Below are 23,455 nucleotides of genomic sequence, written 5' to 3'. Positions count from 1 at the left end.
CAATGATCCTCTACGCTGACTTGATGTCCCTCTGTAGTCTGTCCCCATCATTGACAGTGGCGCCATGTTGGGCTTCCAGCTGAGGCCACTGGAGATGGTAGTACCTAGAAGGCGGGCGCAGGGCACTCTGGTTACCTCCTTGCCGCCAATGTAAATTGGGGGTGGGGTGGGAGCCGCCCTTCTGAAGTCGATGATTAACTCCACGGTCTTTGTGGTGTTAAGCACCAGCCTGTTCTCCTTGCTCCAATTGCAAATTCTCTCCACCTGCTGACGGGACTCCTGGACGTCATCCTTGGTGACAAGGCCAATGATGGTGGTATCATCAGCAAACTTGATAACCTTGACAGATTCTGCGTCGGACCTGCAGTTGTTCGTATAGAGGGAGAACAGCAGTGGTGACAGTACACAGCCTTGAGGAGCTCCTGTGTTCGTGGTCGCAGCTTGAGAGTGGATATCGCCCAGTCTGACGACTTGGGACCTGTTGGTAAGAAAGTCTGTGATCCAGAGTTGTAGACTTGGGTGGGCTCCAAGTGCAGCTAGGGCTCGTTGGAGAATGCGTGGACAGATGGTGTTGAAGGCCGAGCTGAAGTCCAGAAGTAGTAATCTAGCGTAGGTGTCTGGTCTATCAAGGTGGTCGTTGATGAGCTCTAGGCAGATATTGATCGCGTCATCAGTGGACCTGTTTGCTCTGTATGCAAACTGGAAGGGGTCTAGGAATGGCAAGGTGGAGAGCTTGAGGTGGGCCAGGACTGCGCGCTCCATGGTTTTTATGATGACGGATGTCAGGGCCACGGGCCTAAGGTTGTTAAGTTCGGTGACCCCTTGTTTCTTAGGCATAGGTATGATGGTAGACTTCTTGAAGCACGCCAGGACCTTGCCTTCCTCTAAGGACTTGGTGAAGATAGCGTAGAGGATGGGAGCAAGTTGCCTGCAGCAGGTTTTCAGGCAAGCTGGAGATACTCCTTCCGGGCCGGGGGCCTTCCTGGCATTTAGGGTTGATAGGAGGCGCAGGACCTCTGCTTCACTCACCACCATGGGAGAGGGCAGTCTCGCGGTGTTGCCAGCAGTGCAAGGGGGAGGGGTAGCCGGTACCTGGTTCTCCTCCGGTTCTTCCTGATTCTCGAACCTGCGGTAGAAACTGCTGAGTTCTTCTGCTAGTATCGGGCTGGGTGTTGCATGCTGGGGTTGGGGCTTGTAGTTTGTGGCGGCCTTCAACCCCTTCCATACCGCCCGTGAGTCGTTTGAGCGCAGGTTACGTTTAATTTTCTTCGCATACTCTTTTTTTGGCCGCTCCCAACTCCTGCTTGAGGTCGTTTCTTGCCTTCCTGTAGTCCTCCTGGTTGCCGGACTTGTGTGCAGCCTCCTTCCGCCTCCGCAGTTGCCGTAGCTTGTTGGTGAACCACGGCTTGTTGTTCGGGTACACTGTGAAGGATTTCGTTGGTACACATGAGTCCTCGCAGAAACGGATGTATGAGGCAACGGTATCCGCCCATTCATCCAGGTCTGACGCTTCCAGCGACCTCCACTCAGTGCATTCAAAGCAGGCCCTGCTGTCTGTGAGGAGCCTCCGCAGCTCTCTCCCTTCTGTCTGTGAGGCACCTCCGCAGCTCTCTCCCTGCTGTCTGTGCAGCGCCTCCACAGCACTCTCCCTGCTGTCTGTGAGGCGCCTCCGCAGCTCTCTCCCTGCTGTCTGTAAGGCGCCTCCGCAGCTCTCTCCCTGCTGTATGTGAGGCGCCTCCGCAGTTCTCTCCCTGCTGTCTGTGCAGTGCCTCCGCAGCTTTCTCCCTGCTGTCTGTGAGGTGCCTCCGCAGCTTTCTCCCTGCTTTGTGTGAGGCGCCTCCGCAGCTCTCTCTCTGCTGTCTGTGAGGCGCCTCCGCAGCTCTCTCCCTGCTGTCTGTGAGGCGCCTCCGCAGCTCTCTCCCTGCTGTCTGTGAGGCGCCTCCGCAGCTCACTCCCTGCTGTCTGTGAGGTGCCTCCGCAGCTCTCTCCCTGCTGTCTGTGAGGCGCCTCCGCAGCTCTCTCCCTGCTGTCTGTGAGGCGCCTCCGCAGCTCTCTCCCTGCTGTCTGTGAGGCGCCTCCGCAGCTCACTCCCTGCTGTCTGTGAGGCGCCTCCGCAGCTCTCTCCCTGCTGTCTGTGAAGCGCCTCCGCAGCTTTCTCCCTGCTGTCTGTGAGGCGCCTCCGCAGCTCTCTCCCTGCTGTCTGTGAGGCGCCTCCGCAGCTCTCTCCCTGCTGTCTGTGAAGCGCCTCCGCAGCTTTCTCCCTGCTGTCTGTGAGGCGCCTCCGCAGCTTTCTCCCTGCTCTCTGTGAGGCGCCTCCGCAGCTTTCTCCCTGCTCTCTGTGAGGCGCCTCCGCAGCTCTCTCCCTGCTCTCTGTGAGGTGCCTCCGCAGCTTTCTCCCTGCTGTCTGTGAGGCACCTCTGCAGCTTTCTCCCTGCTGTCTGTAAGTTGCCTCTGCAGCTTTCTCCCTGCTTTCTGTGAGGCACCTCCGCAGCTTTCTCCCTGCTGTCTGTGAGGCGCCTCTGCAGCTTTCTCCCTGTTGTCTGTGAGGCGCCTCCGCAGCTCTCTCCCTGCTTTCTGTGCAGCGCCTCCGCAGCTTTCTCCCTGCTGTCTGTGAGGCGCCTCCGCAGCTCTCTCCCTGCTTTCTGTGCAGCGCCTCCGCAGCTTTCTCCCTTCTGTCCGTGAGGCGCCTCCGTAGCTTTCTCCCTGCTGTCTGTGCGGTGCCTCCAACACACAGGGACGACCCACTTAGAAAGGGAGCATGCACTAAGGGTCAAGATGACATGAGGGGGAGGGCAAGGGGGCGGCAACAGGGTGCAGGGGCGGTCAATAACCTGGCTCTTCCTCAGCCACGAGGATTCGACTTGCAGGACGAAAAATAAATATTGGCACCATACTGAGACAGCTGCGGGCATAAGGAGAATTAATCTACCAAATGGTATGTACCCATTAAGGGAACATATCTATTATTTCATTTTTCTTTTTTAGAAAAAGGGCTAAAGATTTTCTTTAAACTATCTGCTTCTCTGTTCAAGATACAGATTTATCTGTTAACTATTGCTATCTAACAGTCTTCTTATTTAAATATTATTCACACAATACATTATAAAGAAACTAGAGATATTTATTCACCTAATCTCTGGCAATTCATACATACAGTCTCTGTAATGATAAGTGACATTTCAATAATGATTTATTGGCAGCCATAATAAATAATGCACCATTCCTAGTTCTGCAGGTTTTGAATAATATTAAACAATACAATGCAGGAAGTCTCTCTGAGGGTATTATGATTTGGATAAATAATGTGCAAATGTTTGTAAATTATTCAAATTTCTGCTAAAAGTTTATATTATTTTTCTAAATGGAGAATATGCTTGCAGCCATTATTTTTCCTTTGTTGTATTTTACATACAGCTCAGACCCAGAGGAAGATACACTTACCTGTGCTGCTGCACAAATGACACAAAGGCCCATGAAATGAAAGCTGTGGGAATCAGGCAGAGTCAGGCTATGCATTAACAATGGAGGGGATGTGGGTTATTAGCACTCCTAATGATTCAAGGTTTTGTGCTGAGGGACCAGACAGAGATTACCTTAAAAATTTGAACTGCGTACTGTTGGCAGGGCTAGATATCTTTGTTTCCCATTTCTTTACTACAGCCTGAAACATTACAGATGCTGTAGTGTTCTTATAGAGGCTTCCAACATCACAATGTTAGGCTGCCCACAATGACTATTTTATGCTATGTTATACCAACACAGTAAGATCTCATACTGGAATCAGCAGGAACTTAAACCATTGCTTAACAGTGCTCCAATTCAAGTTATTGTAAGGAACAGCAATGCAGCCACAAATTTGTAGTCTACAGAAAAGCTGTCATGTTGATCCTGCAACTCAAACCTCCCTCCCTCTGCATGTAGTGGCCAGTTATCTGTTCACCCAAAGCCTCCCCTCTGCATTGCAAAGCCTCTGATCACCCAATACATCCTAGATGCCCATGCTGGCAGCACTCACACAGGCACCTCTGTTGCCGCTTTTATTCACAGTTGTCTTCAGCTTTGTGTGGGGAATGTCACTAAGTGAACAGCGCACATCTTAATTGAGTTATGTACAGTCAAATTCCTCTATAACCACTTGTCGCATAAAGGACTAAAACTATGCCCTCAGAAACTCCATCTGAAGCTCCAGGGGCGTAGCTATTCCTTTTCTGCTTTGAATGTGCGCCTGTAATGCTTGGGGGGCTTACTTTCTTAGTCAGCGTGTGTGCTCAAGACTATGTAGCTGGGTAATGGAAGAGGCTACACAGGTGGCCACAGGAGTAATGAACAAGGGAGCAAGATTGCCCAGAGCAACTGCAGCTCTGGGCTTCCGATACCGCCTATCATGCTAGATGCTATGTGATACAATACACAACAGACGTGGTCGGTAACAGGCTAGGGTCATACACGTTAGATCAGATGGCAGTGGTACAGTGGACTAGACAGAATCAGACTCGGTAACAGGCTAAGGTCATACACATTAGATCAGATGGCTGCGGTACATAGGACTAGGCAAGAGAATGGTCAGTTAAGCTAAGGTCGTATCTAAGTCAGTCTTGCAGTCGCATTGAAATACATTAATTGAGTAATGAAAGTCGCATTAATATACAATGGCTGCTTAGTGCGACGCCGCACCAAGCCTCAGGCCGAGTAGCAAGACAAACAACAGACAGACAGATGGAATGCTTTGCCAATCTAGTCGCTGCCCCAGCAACGGCAAACATTCACACTGACATAAACAAGACAAACAGGTGGGAGCGTAACTAATGGCAACCGCTGCAATAGTTACGTCCTCAGGAACAGACTAGCACGAATACTACCAGTCACCAAGGTGGTGATGGCAGAATCCAAGCTATAAGGATCAGAAGGACTTTACTGTATACCCACGGATACAGCAAATGTCCAAGCAAGAAACAAGGTTAAACAATGCAATATACAATTCACATGAATGACCCAGCAACAACTCAGGGAGCTGTACGCTATGTCGGGCCGGGTCTGAAATGGGAGGCAGACTTTTATGTCGACATCAGCCAATGAATGCAGGCATGCAAATTCCCACACAGCTGAATGGTAATTACTCAATCCTGAGCCAGCTTGATTACAAGCTGCTAGCTGAAGGACTTTCATAACAAATACATGCAATATTATGCAACAACATGCATGTAGGAAATCCAGGGCTATCTGGCTGCAGTTCAACTGCAGCAAGAATTGGAGGAGTTATCATGGGAGTAACTAAGAGCCACCGGGCCCCCCTGCAGAAATTCTGAGCGCCCCCTTCCCCCGGGGCCTGCTTGTGGCCGTTTTGGGGGGGGGGGCTGGAGGAGACACAGCATGAGGGGAAAACTATGGCCACACTCGGCGGGGAGGGGGGAAGGTCCCCCCCTCCCTCACCTCAGGCTTTCCCCTCTGCTCTCCCCTCCAGCTTCAATAGCTATACATGTGCAGCGGAGCAGCGGGCAGTGGCAGGCAAACCTATCTTCCCATGCGTCCGGACGCTTCTCGCTCTAGTGACTGACACTACTTCCTGTTTTGTACAGGAAGTCGCGTCAGTCACTAGAGCGAGAAGCGTCCGCGCTGGAACGCACGGAAGGTATGTTTGCTTGCCGCTGCCCGCCGCTCCGCTGCACATATATAGCTATTGAAGCTACGCAAGTGGGGAGCGCAGAGGGGAAAGCCTGAGGTGAGGGAGGGAGGGGACCTTCCCCCCTCCCCGCCGAGTGTGGCCATAGCTTTCCCCTCATGCTGTATCTCCTCCAGCCCCCCCAAAACGTCCATGAGCGAGGGGGTCCGGGCCCCCCCCGCGGGCGCAGTGGCTACATACCCTATTGTTACGCCCATAAGAGTTATGACAGCATCCTGAGCTGCTCTGAACTGCAGAGTGATTGAAAATGACAATGAGACTTATTGCAAATGCGCAACCGAATGCAAGCAGATAAGTCAGAACTGCCCGGTTGCAGTTCCACTGCAACCGACAAACCATGCTACAGGAGAGATCCTGACAGTGCCATGCATGATTACAGAAAGTAACAGTGATCATATTCCACTTACCGTAACTGGACACTCATGTCCACTTTTCATACCTTTACCTGTGCAAGGATGTGAGATCTTTGTAGTTTTTCCGCCACTGTGCAAAAACACGTGCTTGTACGCACATTCCCACACATGCCAGCCAGTAACAGTGATGACTCTTAGGCAGAGATGACACTTGCATCATGGAAAACGGGTGCAGGCAATTTTGCTGCTGTAGTGTGGGTTGTAACCACCATAGACATTCGGCACTTGCAGTCTATGGTAATCGCAGACTACATTTTTTAAATGCGCAAGAATCATAAAATGCAGGGGAAGCATTTTAAATGAGCTGGGACAGCTACATGTAAACAAAGATGGCGTTTTTCCAATTAGTGCAATAAAAATGAACTGTAAAAAACTGCATCTTGAGATTGCTGCGCATTCAGTTTGTTATCAAATCAGGATTTTGATGTATACAGCTTAGACCCATATCACTTAAAAATAGGTAGGGACAAACTCAATCCATCATTCAATAAACACAAAAAGTAATTTTCAAAATATTCAACTTTGAGACATTTTCAGGAAAACTACAATAATCTGAATCTTACAAACTACCCACTCATATTTAAATATCCCTGGATTTTCTCTTGTGGCCTTTTTCTGATGTACAGCATCTACTATGGCTATTTAAAGAAAAAATGTCACTATAAACTGGCTTATAGAAAGCCATATACTCACTTTTGGGTTAATGGTCTGCTAGCTGTCAAAGGAAACATATGTGTGCGTAATATGTTGGCGCTTTATAAATACAATAAATAAATAAATAAATAAATAAAATATGTGGTATAATTTTTATTGTGATAAATAGTAGAATAGATTTTATGGTGTTTTAGGGTTGATGTCTATGTCTTGTGAATTTTTTTAAGGACAATGAATCAAAAGCATATTCTAGTTTGTACCAAAATAAAACATTTGTTTAAAAAAAAAGAAAAAAAAAGAATTTAAAAGAGAATACAGTATATAAATTGTTCCCATACGGCCTTTATGTAAATATGCATGCCATGAGGGTATATAACCATTATTTTTACAAATTAGGGCATGTTATTATTGATTATGAGAAAACAAAAAACTTAAAAATATTGTTACCATAAATTGTACTGGGAATGTAATTTAAATTCTTGTAATAACCAGGGTAAATAGTCAACTAAAACGTGTGGGTTTTATTTACAGTTGTACTGTTTACATTAAAACTATAATGGATGTAAATTGAGAAATAGTGTGTTTTCCCTTATTTTACCTTTAGAATGCATAGAAAATAAAGTAATTACTTCCCCACCTCAACTAATCTCCAAAAATCCTAATATGTCCCAAAAACAATATATAGATCATTTAGCTGTGAAAATTAGTGATAAAGTTATTGTTGCTGAATGAATGGAAACAGCTCTGAAATGTGAAAATTGGTCAATAAGGGGAAAACAACCTGTAGTTTTGCAGTAGTTACAACAATCCTGAGAGCTGGTTCACATGGACGCTTGCTGGGCAGTAAACGATGGCCGTAATGCTTGTTGTTTAAGTGCTCCCCATTCAGAATTGGCAGTGCTGGTACTGTCATTTGCCACTGCTTACCTTCCTTTGTGCAAATGCTGTATTTTCTTCCCTATTTTTCTTATCATCTGAGGTAACCCTGGAGCTAGGCATATATGTATCAATTTTTCCAACCAGTTTAAAGGGAAGGTTCAGGGTGGCTCTTAAAAAAATAAAAATGCCCATCCACTTACCTGGGGCTTCCTCCAGCCATGGGCAGCTAGGACGTGCCCTCGGCGCCACTCCGCAGGCTCCCGGTCCCCTCCGGTGGCCGACCCGACCTGGCCAGGCCGGCTGCCAGGTCGGGCTCTTCTGCGTTTCAAAATGCGCCTCACGGGGGCGCGCTGACGTCATTGGACGTCCTCCGGGCTGTACTGCGCATTTTTATTTTTTTAAGAGCCACCCTGAACCTTCCCTTTAATCACTTTGATCAAATTGAGAAATGTATTGCCAACAATAAATCTGACCAGTCAACCTTCTCTTGTACTCGGGGGGTGTATTGGTTAAAGGTATGCCGGGACATATTGGAAAATGTAGGCACCTTAGACTTCACCCTCCAGGAAGATACAAACCTCAACCAAACTGCACTGCCAGTGTGCTGGCTCTGCCAGCTGTCACTTCTCTCTTACTTCCCTTGTCCATCATAGGTAGCTACAGGTGCTCTAAGTATTAGGTAGCCAGAAGTACCCTCAATATTAAGTAGCTAGAGGTGTCCCCAAGTATTAGGTAGCTAGAGGAACCTCAGTATTAAGTAGCTAGAGCTGCCCCTGACTGAAGGGACAGTCGTCAGTGAAATGCCAAGAGCTGGGTGAGTTACCTCTCATTTGCACTATTATCAGGACTCTGCATAGGGAAGGAGGGAGGGAGGCGATCAGGGATGGGAGTGAGACACCTTTACATCATCAGGCGCCTGTAAGCATGTGCCTTCAGTGCCTTATGGTAAATCTGGCCCTGGTGAGGAGTAAGGGACTGATATTCCTATAGCATTGCACTGCATTGAATTTAACACTAGCAGCTCAAATCAATGCTTTACAGATCTCTGCTAAGATTGAATTGAGAAAAAGTGTGCAGTGTTGTAAAGGAACTGATCACAATAGCGTTGATTTCTGATTGGGGAGGGATTGATCAGCTTAACATATTGGGCTGTTATTGCCCCATGTAAGTCTAGCTTTAGGCTTTCTTGGGCTAGTGAGTGAGTAATGTATGTCATGCTTCAAATCTGGTTCATTTATTAAATATTGTGTGCAATTAATATGGCGTGGCAAAATTATGTAACCCTCACCTGAGCCTTATTTGACACTTGCAAGAATTGAGTCATATTAAATCATGTTTGATTACAACTGATTTAGTGCATGGCTCAGTAGTAAGCTTTTTTTAAGAAATCCAAAAGAACTGTGTAACATAAAACAAAGTTCCCTGAGACATGTCAGTGCATTATATTCTAGGTTAGTACTGTATGCTTAGATTAGATTATAGAAAATAGGTATTGTAGTTGTTGCTATGACTCAGACATAACTTTCTTATAGCCTGGGCTTTCAAGAGGCTAGAATTATTTCCGTAGTTACAATGGTAATTTTTGTGAATATATTCAGAATCACTTTAAGAAAGTACTATACTACAAAGGTTCAGACTGCAGAATATTTACAATCTATAGGGATGACATTGATAATTTCATAATTTAGTGTCTCTTATATTTCCTGGATTGTTCAGAGACTGTTTCCTTTTATCTACTGCACTTAGGAGCTTCTTTCTAGGACCAAGTTGTATGTTTATGCTCTGCAGGTCTTCATTAGAACATAAAAGCAGAGAATCTAAGTCTATTTTTTCTCTCAAGAGTGTCACGTGTATTTCAAGTAAGCCACAAGATTCCAGGAAGACCTTCAGGGGAGAACTTTCTTCTTCCTCATCTATGTGTACATCATCATCATTCCATGCCACATTGATATCATTCTCACCAATATCTTCGCTCCTGTTCTCAGCATCTTCATTAAACAATTCACTTTTAACTTTTAAGGTCAGGTCGTCTTCAACTGTGGAGGCTTCATCAAAATTAGTGTTGATTCCCACTGCAATGTTCCTCCTGAAAACCATATTACCAAGACCAGGCCTATTAAAAATAGACTGTTTTTCATCTTCCATAACTGTGCCTTCATCTTTGAGACCATCTTCATCAGTTTCACTGAATACTTCGGTGACCTTGGTACGGTGGCTACTAGTGTTCTCATCTTTTGCAAAAAAAACATTATCAGCTATGTTTAGATCAACTGTATTTTTATCTTTCTTCTTCATTTTCATCTGTAGTGTGTCCTTCAGTCCTTTGGTCAAAGTGCTTATAGTAGATGGGGTGGAAAAACGAGCCCCAACCGTTCCCGATAGTGTTCCCTTTGAGTTAATTGTACCAGTCTGGTTTTTGCTGAAATTTTTGTTCATCTGACTCTGATGTTTATCCTGGAGTTTCTCACATTCCCTTGCCTTCTTTTCAGCATCCTTCTGGGCTTGATCTTTTAACTTAGCCACCTTCTTAGGGTTTAAAGATGTCTGTTTGCTGGCTGCTTCATCCAAAATCTTAGCACAATCTGTACGGCCCTTCATGATGGCCACATCCAGAGATGAATGAAGTTCATTGTCCATAGCAAAAATATTTGCGCCAAAATTAATTAAGAAGGCCACACAGTTAGCATGTCCTTTCCCAGCAGCATGGTGCAATGGTGTATTCCCCCAGATGTCACTTTTGTTTGGGTCTCCACTGAAAAAGAAAAAAGTCATCACAATTAAACCTGGGAACATCTTTTATGTAAATGTTTATACATGAAATTAACCCAATTAATCACTCTTAAAACAATCTCCACATACCACTCCCACCCACAATATTTGCTCTGTACATGAGCTTCTTCTTCTAAAATCACCTCCTTGCATTCACGTATACAAGATTTCTCACAAGCCTCAACCCTCCTCTGGAATCCCCTTCCAAAACACATCCAACACTCTCTCTAACCTTTGAAATCTTTAAGCGTTCCTTTAAAGCTCAACTTTTCATACAAGCATACGCTGTAACTTAGGCCATTCCATCCCCTTCCTAAGGGAAGGTAAGTCCACCATTGCCTCCCTTTTTTAAATGGCATTTAAAGGGAACCTGAAGTGAAAATAAACTTATAATATTATGATTTGTAGGTGTAGTACAGCTAATAAATAAAACATTAGGAGCACAGACATGAGTCTAATATTGTTTCCAGTAAAGGAAGAGTTAAGAAACTCCAGTTGTTATCTATGCAAAAGAGCCACTGATCTCTAAGACTTTCAAAGTCGCAGAGAGCTCTGTCTTCTGAAGCTTATTATCTCAACTGTCTGTCACTGTATTTTGTGTTTTCTGCAGAGGACAGTTCAAAAGTTCACTAGCCTGCTCTGTAAAAATCATTTAGAATGCTGAGTGTAATGTGTAAACTGCAAATATTAACCACTTAATGACAAGCTGACTTATAAAAACGTCCTGCTAGAGCCTCTTAATGGCTCCAGGACGTTTTTATAAGTCAGACAGTGCTGCTGCCGCTGTGCGCGTGCGCGCCCCCGCAGTGCGCGTGCGCGCCCCCGCACGTGCATTCTTGTGCCCCTGCACGTGCATTCTTGTGCCCGTGCATGTGAACATAGTGAAAAAAACCACCAAAGAAAAAATACACCTTTATTTCCAAATACTATATTGTCACCATACTTTGTACTAGGGACATAATTAAAATCTTGTGATAACATTTTTCCTTGTTTTTCCCTTTAAAATGCATAGAAAATAAAATAATTACTGAAAACAAATATCAACCCCAAAAAGCTCAATTGGTGGTGAAAAAAAACAAGATATAGAGCATTTCATTGTGATTAGTAGTGATCAAGCTATTGGCAAATGAAAGGGATGAGCACTGAAAGGTGAAAATCGCTCGTCTATTAGGGTAAAAAAACGCTTTGGGGTGAAGTGGTTCAAGGATGATGCAATGTTATAAAAAACTATAAATGAACTATAAATGAAACTAAAATATGAGAATATTTTCTTTGCTACTAATGTTCTAGTAATTATCCGTACTACACAATTAATTCATTATATCATAATTTTTTTTTCCGCTTCAGTGTCATTTTAATCGCTTTATCATGAAATGGCACCTCTGTTCTATATGGTTTATCTTCACAAGTTCACCCCTAATGTAGGGGTTTTACCCTATTCCTTTTCTAGGGAGAGCGACAATATTAACCAGAGTGGGGTCAGATCTAATCTCACCACCTGCCATCATAGTCAATGTTTTGAGTATAATTGCATAAACTTATTTTCCATACTGGTTTGAATTGACATACTACACAATTTGGGCTCTCAATCTCTTCTCTTTCAAATGCTATACAGTTTGATCATCATCTTACTTTTGTTACTGTAATTACTATGTGTGCCAATTCTGTATTATGGACCAGTGTCTATATTTATGTATACCACTGTCTGTATTACTATGTACTCCATATTTGGTTCCTACTCTGTACAGCCAGAAAACAGACATCCATATAGCATTAAATAGATCTATGAATGCCAGTAGGATACCATCACACAAGTTTATTAGGGACTTCTCCCTCGAAAATACTAAAAACAATTAAAACCAAAGAAGCAGTGGGAAACAAATCAACAGCACACAGCTACAGTATGTATGGATAATTAAATAACACAGAATAAAGCATACTAACAGACCAAAAATAAAATCAGAATCAGTTTTATTTCGCCAAGTACAGCAAGAGCTGTAATCGGAATTATTTGTGGTACACATGGCATAGACAGCGTATAGACAGACGCACAACACATACAACAATAGAAATGCAGTAGTCAGTTCGTATCGGCCATTTCACTGCTGTGCAGTACAGTCCGGTAAATAATAAAGGTGCTGGAAAAAGGCCACCGAGTCAAAAAAACAAGCAGGTCAAAACAATTTTTTTCATGAACAGACACTGAACAGCGGCCACTAGTATGATATAATGACAAAGATAGAACTCAAAGGCTGCTGTAGTTCCACAAGTCCTAAATAGTGACCTGTGGTTACAGCGAGTAGCCAAGTAAAAAAGGGCCAACTTACCTGGGGTCCAAAGACTGGATAGGTCGCTGAGATGTGTCATGTGGCCCAGCGCGCCTTACATGTATTGCAGACTCAATCTGCTTTGTCGGATACAACTGTTTTGAGCCTGCTTGTTTTCCCATTTGGTGTGCTAGTAGGTTTATTCTGTATTATTATTCATACATGACTGTGTGCTGATGATCAGTTTCCCACTTCTTCTTTGGTTTTTATTGTTTTTGGTATCCTGGGGATAAGTCCCTAATAAACTTGTTTGACGGTGTCCTACTTGGATTAATGGATTCATTTGATGCTATATGCATTTATGTTTTATAACTGCACAGTGATGAATTTCTTCCATGGCAGTTAATGTATTTTGGCTCTACTTCTTTGTTAGCTTAGGCCTCGTTTCCATCTATGCGCTTCTGTCCGCTTTTCAGCAACATGTATCAGGCCTCGTTCATATCATTTAGCGCAGATGGATGTGCGATCGGAACGCAACGCGTCCGATCGCACGCCATCTGTGCTACTATGCGCTGCGCTGCGCTGCAGATCCCATTCATTACAATGAATGGGATCTGCGCTGCGATTACCAAAAATGCGTGCAGCACGCAGCGCATATGATGGGAACGGTAGAAGGGCTGTCTATGCCCTTCTACCGTTCTTGCGCGTCGCACACTATACGCCCTGCCAAAATGCGCACGGCAGCGCGTATAGTCTGAACGAGGCCTTAATCTGTAACATTGATGTGCTGATAAAAAGCGGACGGAAGCGGATAGAAGCGGATAGAAGTGCACTAAGTGGAACTCTGTACAACGCCACAGAATATGTTGAAGCCAGTTGTGTGTGGTCCGTTATTAGTCATGGAGAGAATCTGAAGACATAACAACAAAAGTTGTTTAGGTGATACCGTTAATGGCTATTTGTACAAGATTTCTTTGCAAGCTTTCAAAACTTTAAGTTTCTTCTTCAGGCATGTTTCAGAACTGGATCAGAACCATACAAAGTAGTGTCACATAGACAGGCGTTATATATGATTTTTTAGGGTATACCTCAACCTGATCTTCTGTTACATCCTGCCTCTTTTTGAAGTGTAAAGGATCTCATCAAAGCTTAGATCTGTTCATTCTAATGGTGCCCATACATGGTACAAATTTTTTATCCATTATTACCATTTCTATGTAATATAAGGGGACTGCCTCAAATTATCCTTTCAGTATATTTACCCTTATACTACATAGAAATGGTAAGATTGGATGAAAAAAATTGTACCCATGTATAGGCACCACAAGAGGGTCTTTACAAGAGGTAGAGAGACACACACACACACACACACACACACACACACACACACACACACACACACACACACACACACACACAAACACACACAAACACTGTGTTGTCTCTACCTCTTGTAAAGAGTCGTGAGTGAGTGAGTGAGTGAGTGAGTGAGTGAGTGAGTGAGTGAGTGAGTGTGTCTACCTATTGCAAAAGAGCCTTTAGAGTGAATAGCTCAAAGCTTTGATGAGATCCTTTACACTTTAAAAAGAGGAAGAATGTAACAGGAGATCAGATTGAGGTATACCCAACAAAATCATATATAAAGCCTGTGTATGTGACACTACTTTGTATGGTTCTGAAACATGCCTGAAGAAGAAACTTAAAGTTTTAAAGCTTGTAAAGTACAGTTAGTCATTCAGGCCTCTTTCACAGTGGGACGTTAAAGGGACTCCAAACAGTGCAGAAACTATGGAAAGATGCATACCATTTTGAAGCTCTCTTTCTCCTCTTTCCAACGATATATAAATGCCGCCCTACGCCTTTTAGTTTTCAATATTTTTGCGATCGAAATCGCGGCCGCCGCAATTTTGATTGCAAAAATATCGAAAACTAAAAGGCGTAGGGCGGCGGTTTATATATCGTTGGAAAGAGGAGAAAGAGAGCTTCAAAATGGTATGCATCTTTCCATAGTTACTTGTATTACACAGGACGACTTTTCCCCAAAGTCGGCAGCTGAATGAAGCTGCCGAATTTGGGGAAAAGTCGCCCTGTGTAATACAAGTAACTATAGAAAGATGCATACCATTTTGAAGCTCTCTTTCTCCTCTTTCCAACGACACATAAACCGCCGCCCTACACCTTTTAGTTTTCGTTGTTTTCGCGATCGAAATCGCGTTTGCCGCAATTTCGATCGCAAAAATAGCGAAAACTAAAAAGGCGTAGGGCGGCACTTTATACATTGTTGGAAAGAGGAGAAAGAGAGCGTCAAAATGGTATGCATCTTTCCATAGTTTCTGCACTGCTCGGAGTCCCTTTAAGTCGCACGTTATAAAAAAATTATAACGCAGACTAACGCACAGCAGTACAAAGTCTGTGTGACATTCACAGTGCACACGTTGCGTTGTGTGTAACGTGTAGCAACATTTAGAAAGTGCTGCATGCTGTGCGTTTAGAAATACATTTGCTGCGTTATGTGTGTTGCACATGCTCAGTCATTTTTTTTTTTAAATGTAACACATGCGCCGTTACCGTTCCATCAGCATGCGACGAAAACGGCACACCAAGAGACACACAACGCAGTGCAAAATACCGTTCAGTTTCATAACCTACATGCACTGCGTTAGGGGCACGTTGTACGACTTTAACGTCGCATCAAACGCAACGACCCACTGTGAAAGAGGCCTAAAGTTGTCACCTAAACAACATAATATGTTGGCACTTTAGAAACCACTACTAATAAGTCTTGGTACCAGAAATGCAGTCTACGCAAATTACTACTCTATTCCTCTACTGTGACCCTTCTAAACTGTCTCCTCTCACATTTGTATTTTCCACTTATAATATGGTAGTGGAGAAATATCAGAAGGAGACCAGGATGAATGAGGTACTATGGCACCTGCTGTGTAACAGTACCGGTAAGTAAAAATGACCCTATAACATTTTATTGCCAAACCACATTTATATTTGAGAGGAAAACAAAAGCTTGCTTTCTTAAAACAGAAGAGATTTCCAATAATTCAGGTTGGAGTGAGCTCTGAGATGTCTCCCATGATGCATCACTGCTGAATATGCAAATCATCCTTTGTTGTCCTTGTAAGCTAAACACACCTCCAGAACCGCTAGAATGCAATGATGTGTCAGCTAGTTACATGGTGTGTCAGAGCCGTACATTGAGAGGAAACTGAACTTAAAGCAGTAGGATCAGCCATACTATGCCAGGGAAAAAACACATATATAAGTAGATAAATACTTGATCTTCTTACATAACACATGTATTATACTGTCCACGTTTTGATTTCAGTGAATGTTATTTAGTAAATTACGAGAATTCTGTTCCTGGTGGGGGCCATGTCTTTTGCCCACTGTTAAGGCTAACTCGTGATGTCATTTCTGCCCTTTACTTTTTTTCTTGTCTCCTCCAATCGCTGAGTCGCCTCAGCCTTGCTTGTAAACACAAGTGAGTAGGGGATTAGGTTTCAGATAAGAAGCTGGCAGGGAAATAAAGGGAAGAGGAGGAACAGATTATAGATAAAAAGAACCCCCAGCATGCAATTATTTGGCACGACTACTAAAGGGCCAGTGTTTCCTTAAGTATTTGATAACTCCAAATAATAACAGCAGAAAAAGTTTTGAAAGTTTTGAATGCAGGCTTAGCATCTTTATCACTTAATACTCTCAGACCAGTTGCTGTTGAAATTTGATTTTTATGGTGACGATACCACTTTAAAGGTGAATTATCACTAACTGGTCATCAGAGGAAGTCACAACCAAATCCCTACCACAATGATAAGTCTCTACCGTTGTCTAAGGCCAATTTGGGTATAAAAAAAATTAAATTGACTGTATGTTTTTAATATGCAGACACGCAGGAACATACAAAGCAAAGGAACTAAACTTGGGACTCTAGTGTAGAGGAGCAAGTCACTATACAAACATGCTAACCTGAGAAGCAATGCTCTTTTTTTTAAATAAATGGAAATGAAGAAATAAGAACTCCATGCCATGCTTAATTACAAAATATTTTGAGAATCAAAGCAATGCTATTTTTTTAATAAATGAAAATGAAGAGAGGATAACTCCATAATGCATTATAAACTAAAGTGCAGCTATTGATTGCAACCAGTCCCCTGACTATTTATCAACAGTGACCAGCATTCACTTCCTGATATTGACAATTGCTCTTTTCCTTGCTATGAGTTCTTATACTTGTTATTATACAGAGGCATAAATGTACCCATGCAGGTGTAACACACTGGGAATAGAGACATCTGCTTTCACAGTGGGAAGTGGAACACTGGGAAGGAACCCTTGATTATGACATTTGCTTTGGTAGGGGGAGTTCTTTTGCAATTATGTACCTTATATTATCCCATCAATAGAGACGAATGTTAAATTGGTAAAGTATACATTGTGACTGATTGCAATGGGTAGTGTACTTTGCACATTGCCCTTTTCTATGGTGATCAAGACGGTCTCAGTTAAAGAATAACTACCATTTTCTTCACAGGAACCTTTATAGCAGACCTTAAAGATGAACAGTACTGAAAATGAGGTAATGAATAAAAACAGATTTTAGCTTCAGTAGTTTATTAGTTTTTTTTCTTTGTGAAATTTAGAGGCATTGTGGTAGCATACTGTAGTAGAATGCAGTAAAATATTCAGGATAACCACTTTTACATTAACCTCTTCCTACAAAACACGTTTTAAAATGTAATTTTTTTGCACTTTTTAGTGCAAAACAGACATCTGTCTTGCAGGAAACAGGATCGGGCTGCAGCTTTGAGTGTCGCCATGGGAGCACACGTTCACATGCACATGCGCGTACATTAATGCATGCGTATGGCCACCTTCCGACGACTATGGGCTAACGATAAGTAGTTAATTATCCTGATTTCAGCATCAGAAACACTTCCTATATCTATATATTGCTGTATATTGGTATGTAGCCTGGTCCTTCCAGTGATGGCACAACCTAAGCTATCTAACTATGCAGAATTCTCTTCCAAAAGCATTCTGGGAGACCCAGTATTTTTTTGTATTGGCTTTGGAACACTGAGCATATAAACATTCTGCAAAGCTACACCTGACAGGATTAAAGATGTCACCACCCGTGATAAATTTCAGACTGCAAATTGGGGAGAGGAAAGATTTTACAATGGGCAAACACTGGCTAAATAATTTATAAAGTAATATTGTAAAAAAAAAAACCCACCTTTGTGAACCGGCTCTTCCTTATTATTGCACTTGTAAAAATATCAATTTTGGAAGATAATTGGCTTAAAGAATGCGGTTTTATTTGCTCACCTTAACAGGGTTAAGGCCCTGTTCACAGTACCCAGTCGCATTGCAGAATAATTTTGCATGTTAACTCGCTGCTATCAGGGGCATATCTGGGTAATATATCACCAACACTGAAATTGCACCTCCTACCCAGTCAGAACCACCTTCCCCTCTAAGGCCCCATTCACACCTAAAAGCGCAAAACGCAGGAGTGATTTTTCCGCAGGAAAATCACTGGACACTGCAGCAATTTTTCTGCGATCGCGATTAGCGCTTATATAGCACTAAACGCGATTGCCAGGAAATCGCCTGAAAATGGTGCAGGCTACACGTTTGCGTTTTCCGATTTGCGTTAATCGCCAGCGATTAATGCAAATCGCCCAAGCGAAAATGGGCCCATAGGGTATAGGGTATTATTACACTAGTGCTTTAAACAGCACTTGAGCGTTTTGCCAAAATTGCTGGCAAAACGCTCTAGTGTGAATGGGCCCTAAAAACAGCATCCTTTCTCACATACATGTGTCATGGTTGCTTGTGGTTTTTTTTTAGTTTTTTTGGCTCAGGATATTGCTAAAGTTACTTACATAGTTACATAGTTATTTTGGTTGAAAAAAGACATACGTCCATCGAGTTCAACCAGTACAAAGTACAACTCCAGCCTGCTCCCTCACATATCCCTGTTGATCCAGAGGAAGGCGAAAAAACCCTTACAAGGCATGGTCCAATTAGCCCCTAAAGGGAAAAATTCCTTCCCGACTCCAGATGGCAATCAGATAAAATCCCTGGATCAACATCATTAGGCATTACCTAGTAATTGTAGCCATGGATGTCATTCAACGCAAGGAAAGCATCTAAGCCCCCTTTAAATGCAGGTATAGAGTTTGCCATAACTACTTCCTGTGGCAATGCATTCCACATCTTAATCACTCTTACTGTAAAGAACCCTTTCCTAAATAAATGGCTAAAACGTTTTTCCTCCATGCGCAGATCATGTCCTCTAGTCCTTTGAGAAGGCCTAGGGACAAAAAGCTCATCCGCCAAGCTATTATATTGCCCTCTGATGTATTTATACATGTTAATTAAATCTCCTCTTCTCTAGACTAAATAAACCCAGTTTATCTAACCTTTCTTGGTAAGCGAGACCTTCCATCCCACGTATCAATTTTGTTGCTCGTCTCTGCACCTGCTCTAAAACTGCAATATCTTTTTTGTAATGTGGTGCCCAGAACTGAATTCCATATTCCAGATGTGGCCTTACTCGCATCTCGAGTTTTTATTTCCCTTTTAATACATCCCAAAATTTTGTTAGCTTTAGCTGCAGCGGCTTGGCATTGAGTACGATTATTTAACTTGTTGTCGATGAGTACTTCTCCAAGTTTGATGTCCCCAACTGTATCCCATTTATTTTGTATGGTGCTAGACCATTGGTACGACCAAAATGCATGACTTTACATTTTTCAACATTGAATTTCATCTGCCATTTATGTGCCCATATAGCCATCCTATCCAGATCCTGTTGCAATATGACACTATCTTCCTGAGAGTTGATGATTCTGCACAATTTTGTATCATCTGCAAAAATAGCAACATTGATCACTACTGCATCCACTAGGTCATTAATAAATAAATTGAAGAGCACTGGACCCAGTACAGACCCCTGTGGGACCCCACTGCTAACAGTCTCCCATTTTGAGTATGATCCATTGACCACAACTCTTTGTTTTCTGTCCATTAGCCAGTTCCCTATCCATGCACACAGACTCTTCCCCAGTCCTTGCATCCTCAACTTTTGCACCAGACTTTTGTGGGGAACAGTGTCGAAGGCCTTTGCAAAGTCCAAGTATATCACATCTACAGCATTCCTAGCATTCACTACCTCATAAAAGCTGAGCATGTTAGTCAAACAGGACCTGTCTTTAGTAAACCCATGTTGATGCTGAGAAATAAGATTATTTTCTACTATAAAGTCATGTATAGTATCTCTTAGTAACCCCTCAAATAGTTTGCATACAACTGATGTTAAGCTTACAGGTCTATAATTTCCTGGATCTGATTTTTTGCCCTTCTTAAATAATGGGAAAACGTGGGCTGTACGCCAATCCACTGGGACTCTGCCAGTTGCAAGAGAGTCACAAAAGATAAGATAAAGGGGTTTATCAATAACTGAACTTAATTCCCTTAGGACCCGAGGATGCATGCCATCCGGGCCAGGTGCCTTGTCTATTTTTAATTTATTTAGTCTTGCCTTTACTTCTTCCTGCGTTAAGTATTTAATATTACAGTTAGAAGATTGAGACTCTTCTGCCTCTGTAATTTGCAACAGTGCTGTTTCCTTTGTGAAGACAAAAGCAAAGAAAGCATTTAATAACTCTGCCTTCCCTTGGTCATCCACCATTGAGTTCCCACCCTCATCCTTTAGGAGTCCTATACAGTCAACCTTTCTTTTTTTAGAGTTGATGTACTTGTAAAACTTTTTGGGTTAGATTTGATATCCCTAGCGATTTGATTTTCAGCTTCGATCTTTGCCAGCCTAATTTCTTTTTTACAATTTTTATTGCACTCCTTATAATTGCTGAGTGCAGCCTCGGTCCCCTCCTGTTTTAGGACCTTATAGGCATTCTTTTTCCTCTTCATTTTATCTCTAACCTTTCTATTCATCCATATAGGCCTTTTTTTATTCCTAGACATTTTGTTTCCATATGGGATATACATACTACAATATTGATTGAGAATACGTTTAAAAGCTTGCCATTTCCCTTCAGTGTCCTCCCCTTGTAGTACATTATCCCAGTTCACCAAACTTCGTGCCTGCCTAATTTGATTGAACTTTGCTTTTCTAAAATTCATAGTTTTAGTGGTCCCGCTGCCCCGTGGCCTATCAGTCACCAGATCAAACGTTATCATGTTGTGATCACTAATCCCCAAATGTTCTTGAACCTGCACATTTGATACATTATCTGGTCTATTAGAAATGATCAGATCCAGTAACGCATTCCTCCTAGTTGGTTCCGTTACCATTTGAGTCAAGTAATTGTCCTGTAGTGCTGCCAGAAATCTGCTTTTTGGAAATATCTCTTCTTATTACCTCTATGTCCTCTTTTCTAACGCTTAGCCAAGTGCGCACTACATACATAAATTAATAAATGATGTAGCCATGTTCCCCAGATAACAGAATTCATTTGAGCTCTGAGTGACGGGGTAGACATGGTGGCACAGCATGGTGCTGTGGCGCCTATGGTATGAGCTATGCTTGCACCCCTCTATATACGCCTCTGCTGCCCTTAGAATTCTAAGGGCCTATTCACAGTACTGTGTTGTAACTGATCATGTTATTCTAACTCGCTGCATACAGGCATGGCATTAAAGTCTGTGTCCAGTCTCCTTTGCAGTCCATACTCATTTTAACCACTTGAGGACCTAGGGCTTTCTACCCCTTAAGGACCGGCCACTTTTTTTCCATTCAGACCACTGCAGCTTTCACGGTTTATTGCTCGCTCATACAACCTACCACCTAAATGAATTTTGGCTCCTTTTCTTGTCACTAATACAGCTTTCTTTTGGGGCTATTTGATTGCTCCTGCGATTTTTACTTTTTATTATGTTCATCAAAAAAGACATGAATTTTGGCAAAAAAATGATTTTTTTAACTTTCTGTGCTGACATTTTTCAAATAAAGTAAAATTTCTGTATACATGCAGCGCGAAAAATGTGGACAAACATGTTTTTGATTAAAAAAAACCCATTCAGTGTATATTTATTGGTTTGGGTAAAAGTTATAGCGTTTACAAACTATGGTGCAAAGAGTGAATTTTCCCATTTTCAAGCATCTCTGACTTTTCTGACCCCCTGTCATGTTTCATGAGGGGCTAGAATTCCAGGATAGTATAAATACCCCCCAAATGACCCCATTTTGGAAAGAAGACAACCCAAAGTATTCACTGAGAGGCATAGTGAGTTCATAGAAGATATTATTTTTTGTCACAAGTAAGCGGAAAATGACACTTTGTGAGAAAAAAAAAAAAAAAAAAAAAAAGTTTCCATTTCTTCTAACTTGCGACAAAAAAAAAATGAAATCTGCCACGGACTCACCATGCCCCTCTCTGAATACCTTGAAGGGTCTACTTTCCAAAATGGGATCATTTGTGGGGTGGGTTTACTGTCCTGACATTTTGGGGGGTGCTAAATTGTAAGCACCCCTGTAAAGCCTAAAGGTGCTCATTGGACTTTGGACCCCTTAGCGCAGTTAGGCTGCAAAAAAGTGCCACACATGTGGTATTGCCGTACTCAGGAGAAGTAGTATAATGTGTTTTGGGGTGTATTTTTACACATACCCATGCTGGGTGGGAGAAATATCTCTGTAAATGACAATTTGTTAATTTTTTTTACACACAATTGTCCATTTACAGAGATATTTCTCCCACTCAGCATGGGTATGTGTAAAAATACACCACAAAACACATTATACTACTTCTCCTGAGTACGGCGATACCACATGTGTGGCACTTTTTTGCACCCTAACTGCGCTAAAGGGCCCAAAGTCCAATGAGTACCTTTAGGATTTCACAGGTCATTTTGAGAAATTTCGTTTCAAGACTACTCCTCACGGTTTAGGGCCCCTAAAATGCCAGGGCAGTATAGGAACCCCACAAATGACCCCATTTTAGAAAGAAGACACCCCAAGGTATTCCGTTAGTAGTATGGCGAGTTCATAGAAGATTTTATTTTTTGTCACAAGTTAGCGGAAAATGACACTTTGTGAAAAAACACAATTAAAATCAATTTCCGCTAACTTTTGACAAAAAAAATCTTCTATGAACTCACCATACTCCTAACGGAATACCTTGGGGTGTCTTCTTTCTAAAATGGGGTCATTTGTGGGGTTCCTATACTGCCCTGGCATTTTAGGGGCCCTAAACCGTGAGGAGTAGTCTTGAAACGAAATTTCTCAAAATGACCTGTGAAATCCTAAAGGTACTCATTGGACTTTGGGCCCTTTAGCGCAGTTAGGGTGCAAAAAAGTGCCACACATGTGGTATCGCCATACTCGGGAGAAGTAGTACAATGTGTTTTGAGGTGTATTGTTACACATACCCATGCTGGGTGGGAGAAATACCTCTGTAAATGGACAATTGTGTGTAAAAAAATCAAAAGATTGTCATTTACAGAGGTATTTCTCCCACCCAGCATGGGTATGTGTAAAAATACACCCCAAAACACATTGTACTACTTCTCCCGAGTACGGCGATACCACATGTGTGGCACTTTTTTGCACCCTAACTGCACTAAGGGGCATAAAGTCCAATGAGTACCTTTAGGATTTCACAGGTCATTTTTGTTTCAAGACTACTCCTCACGGTTTAGGGCCCCTAAAATGCCAGGGCAGTATAGGAACCCCACTAATGACCCCATTTTAGAAAGAAGACACCCCAAGGTATTCCGTTAGGAGTATGGTGAGTTCATAGAAGTTTTTATTT

The 23,455-nt window shown here is 42.6% G+C and overlaps 1 protein-coding gene across 1 annotated transcript in view; it reads right to left on the bottom strand.

The window, feature by feature from the left end:
* Positions 1 to 9,303: 9,303 nt before the first annotated feature.
* The window catches only part of ANKS4B (ankyrin repeat and sterile alpha motif domain containing 4B), a 112,796-nt gene continuing 98,644 nt past the window's right edge, over positions 9,304 to 23,455 (bottom strand). Inside the window, exon 2 of the mRNA XM_068246874.1 lies at positions 9,304 to 10,378. Within this exon, the coding sequence (XP_068102975.1) occupies positions 9,304 to 10,378 (1,075 nt within the window). The remainder of the gene's footprint in view (positions 10,379 to 23,455) is intronic.

The sequence above is a fragment of the Hyperolius riggenbachi genome, chromosome 7 (assembly GCF_040937935.1).
Source record: "Hyperolius riggenbachi isolate aHypRig1 chromosome 7, aHypRig1.pri, whole genome shotgun sequence".
NCBI classification, from domain to species: domain Eukaryota; kingdom Metazoa; phylum Chordata; class Amphibia; order Anura; family Hyperoliidae; genus Hyperolius; species Hyperolius riggenbachi.
Note: the sequence above shows the minus strand (reverse complement) of the source record. Positions and strands in the feature narration are given on the sequence as shown.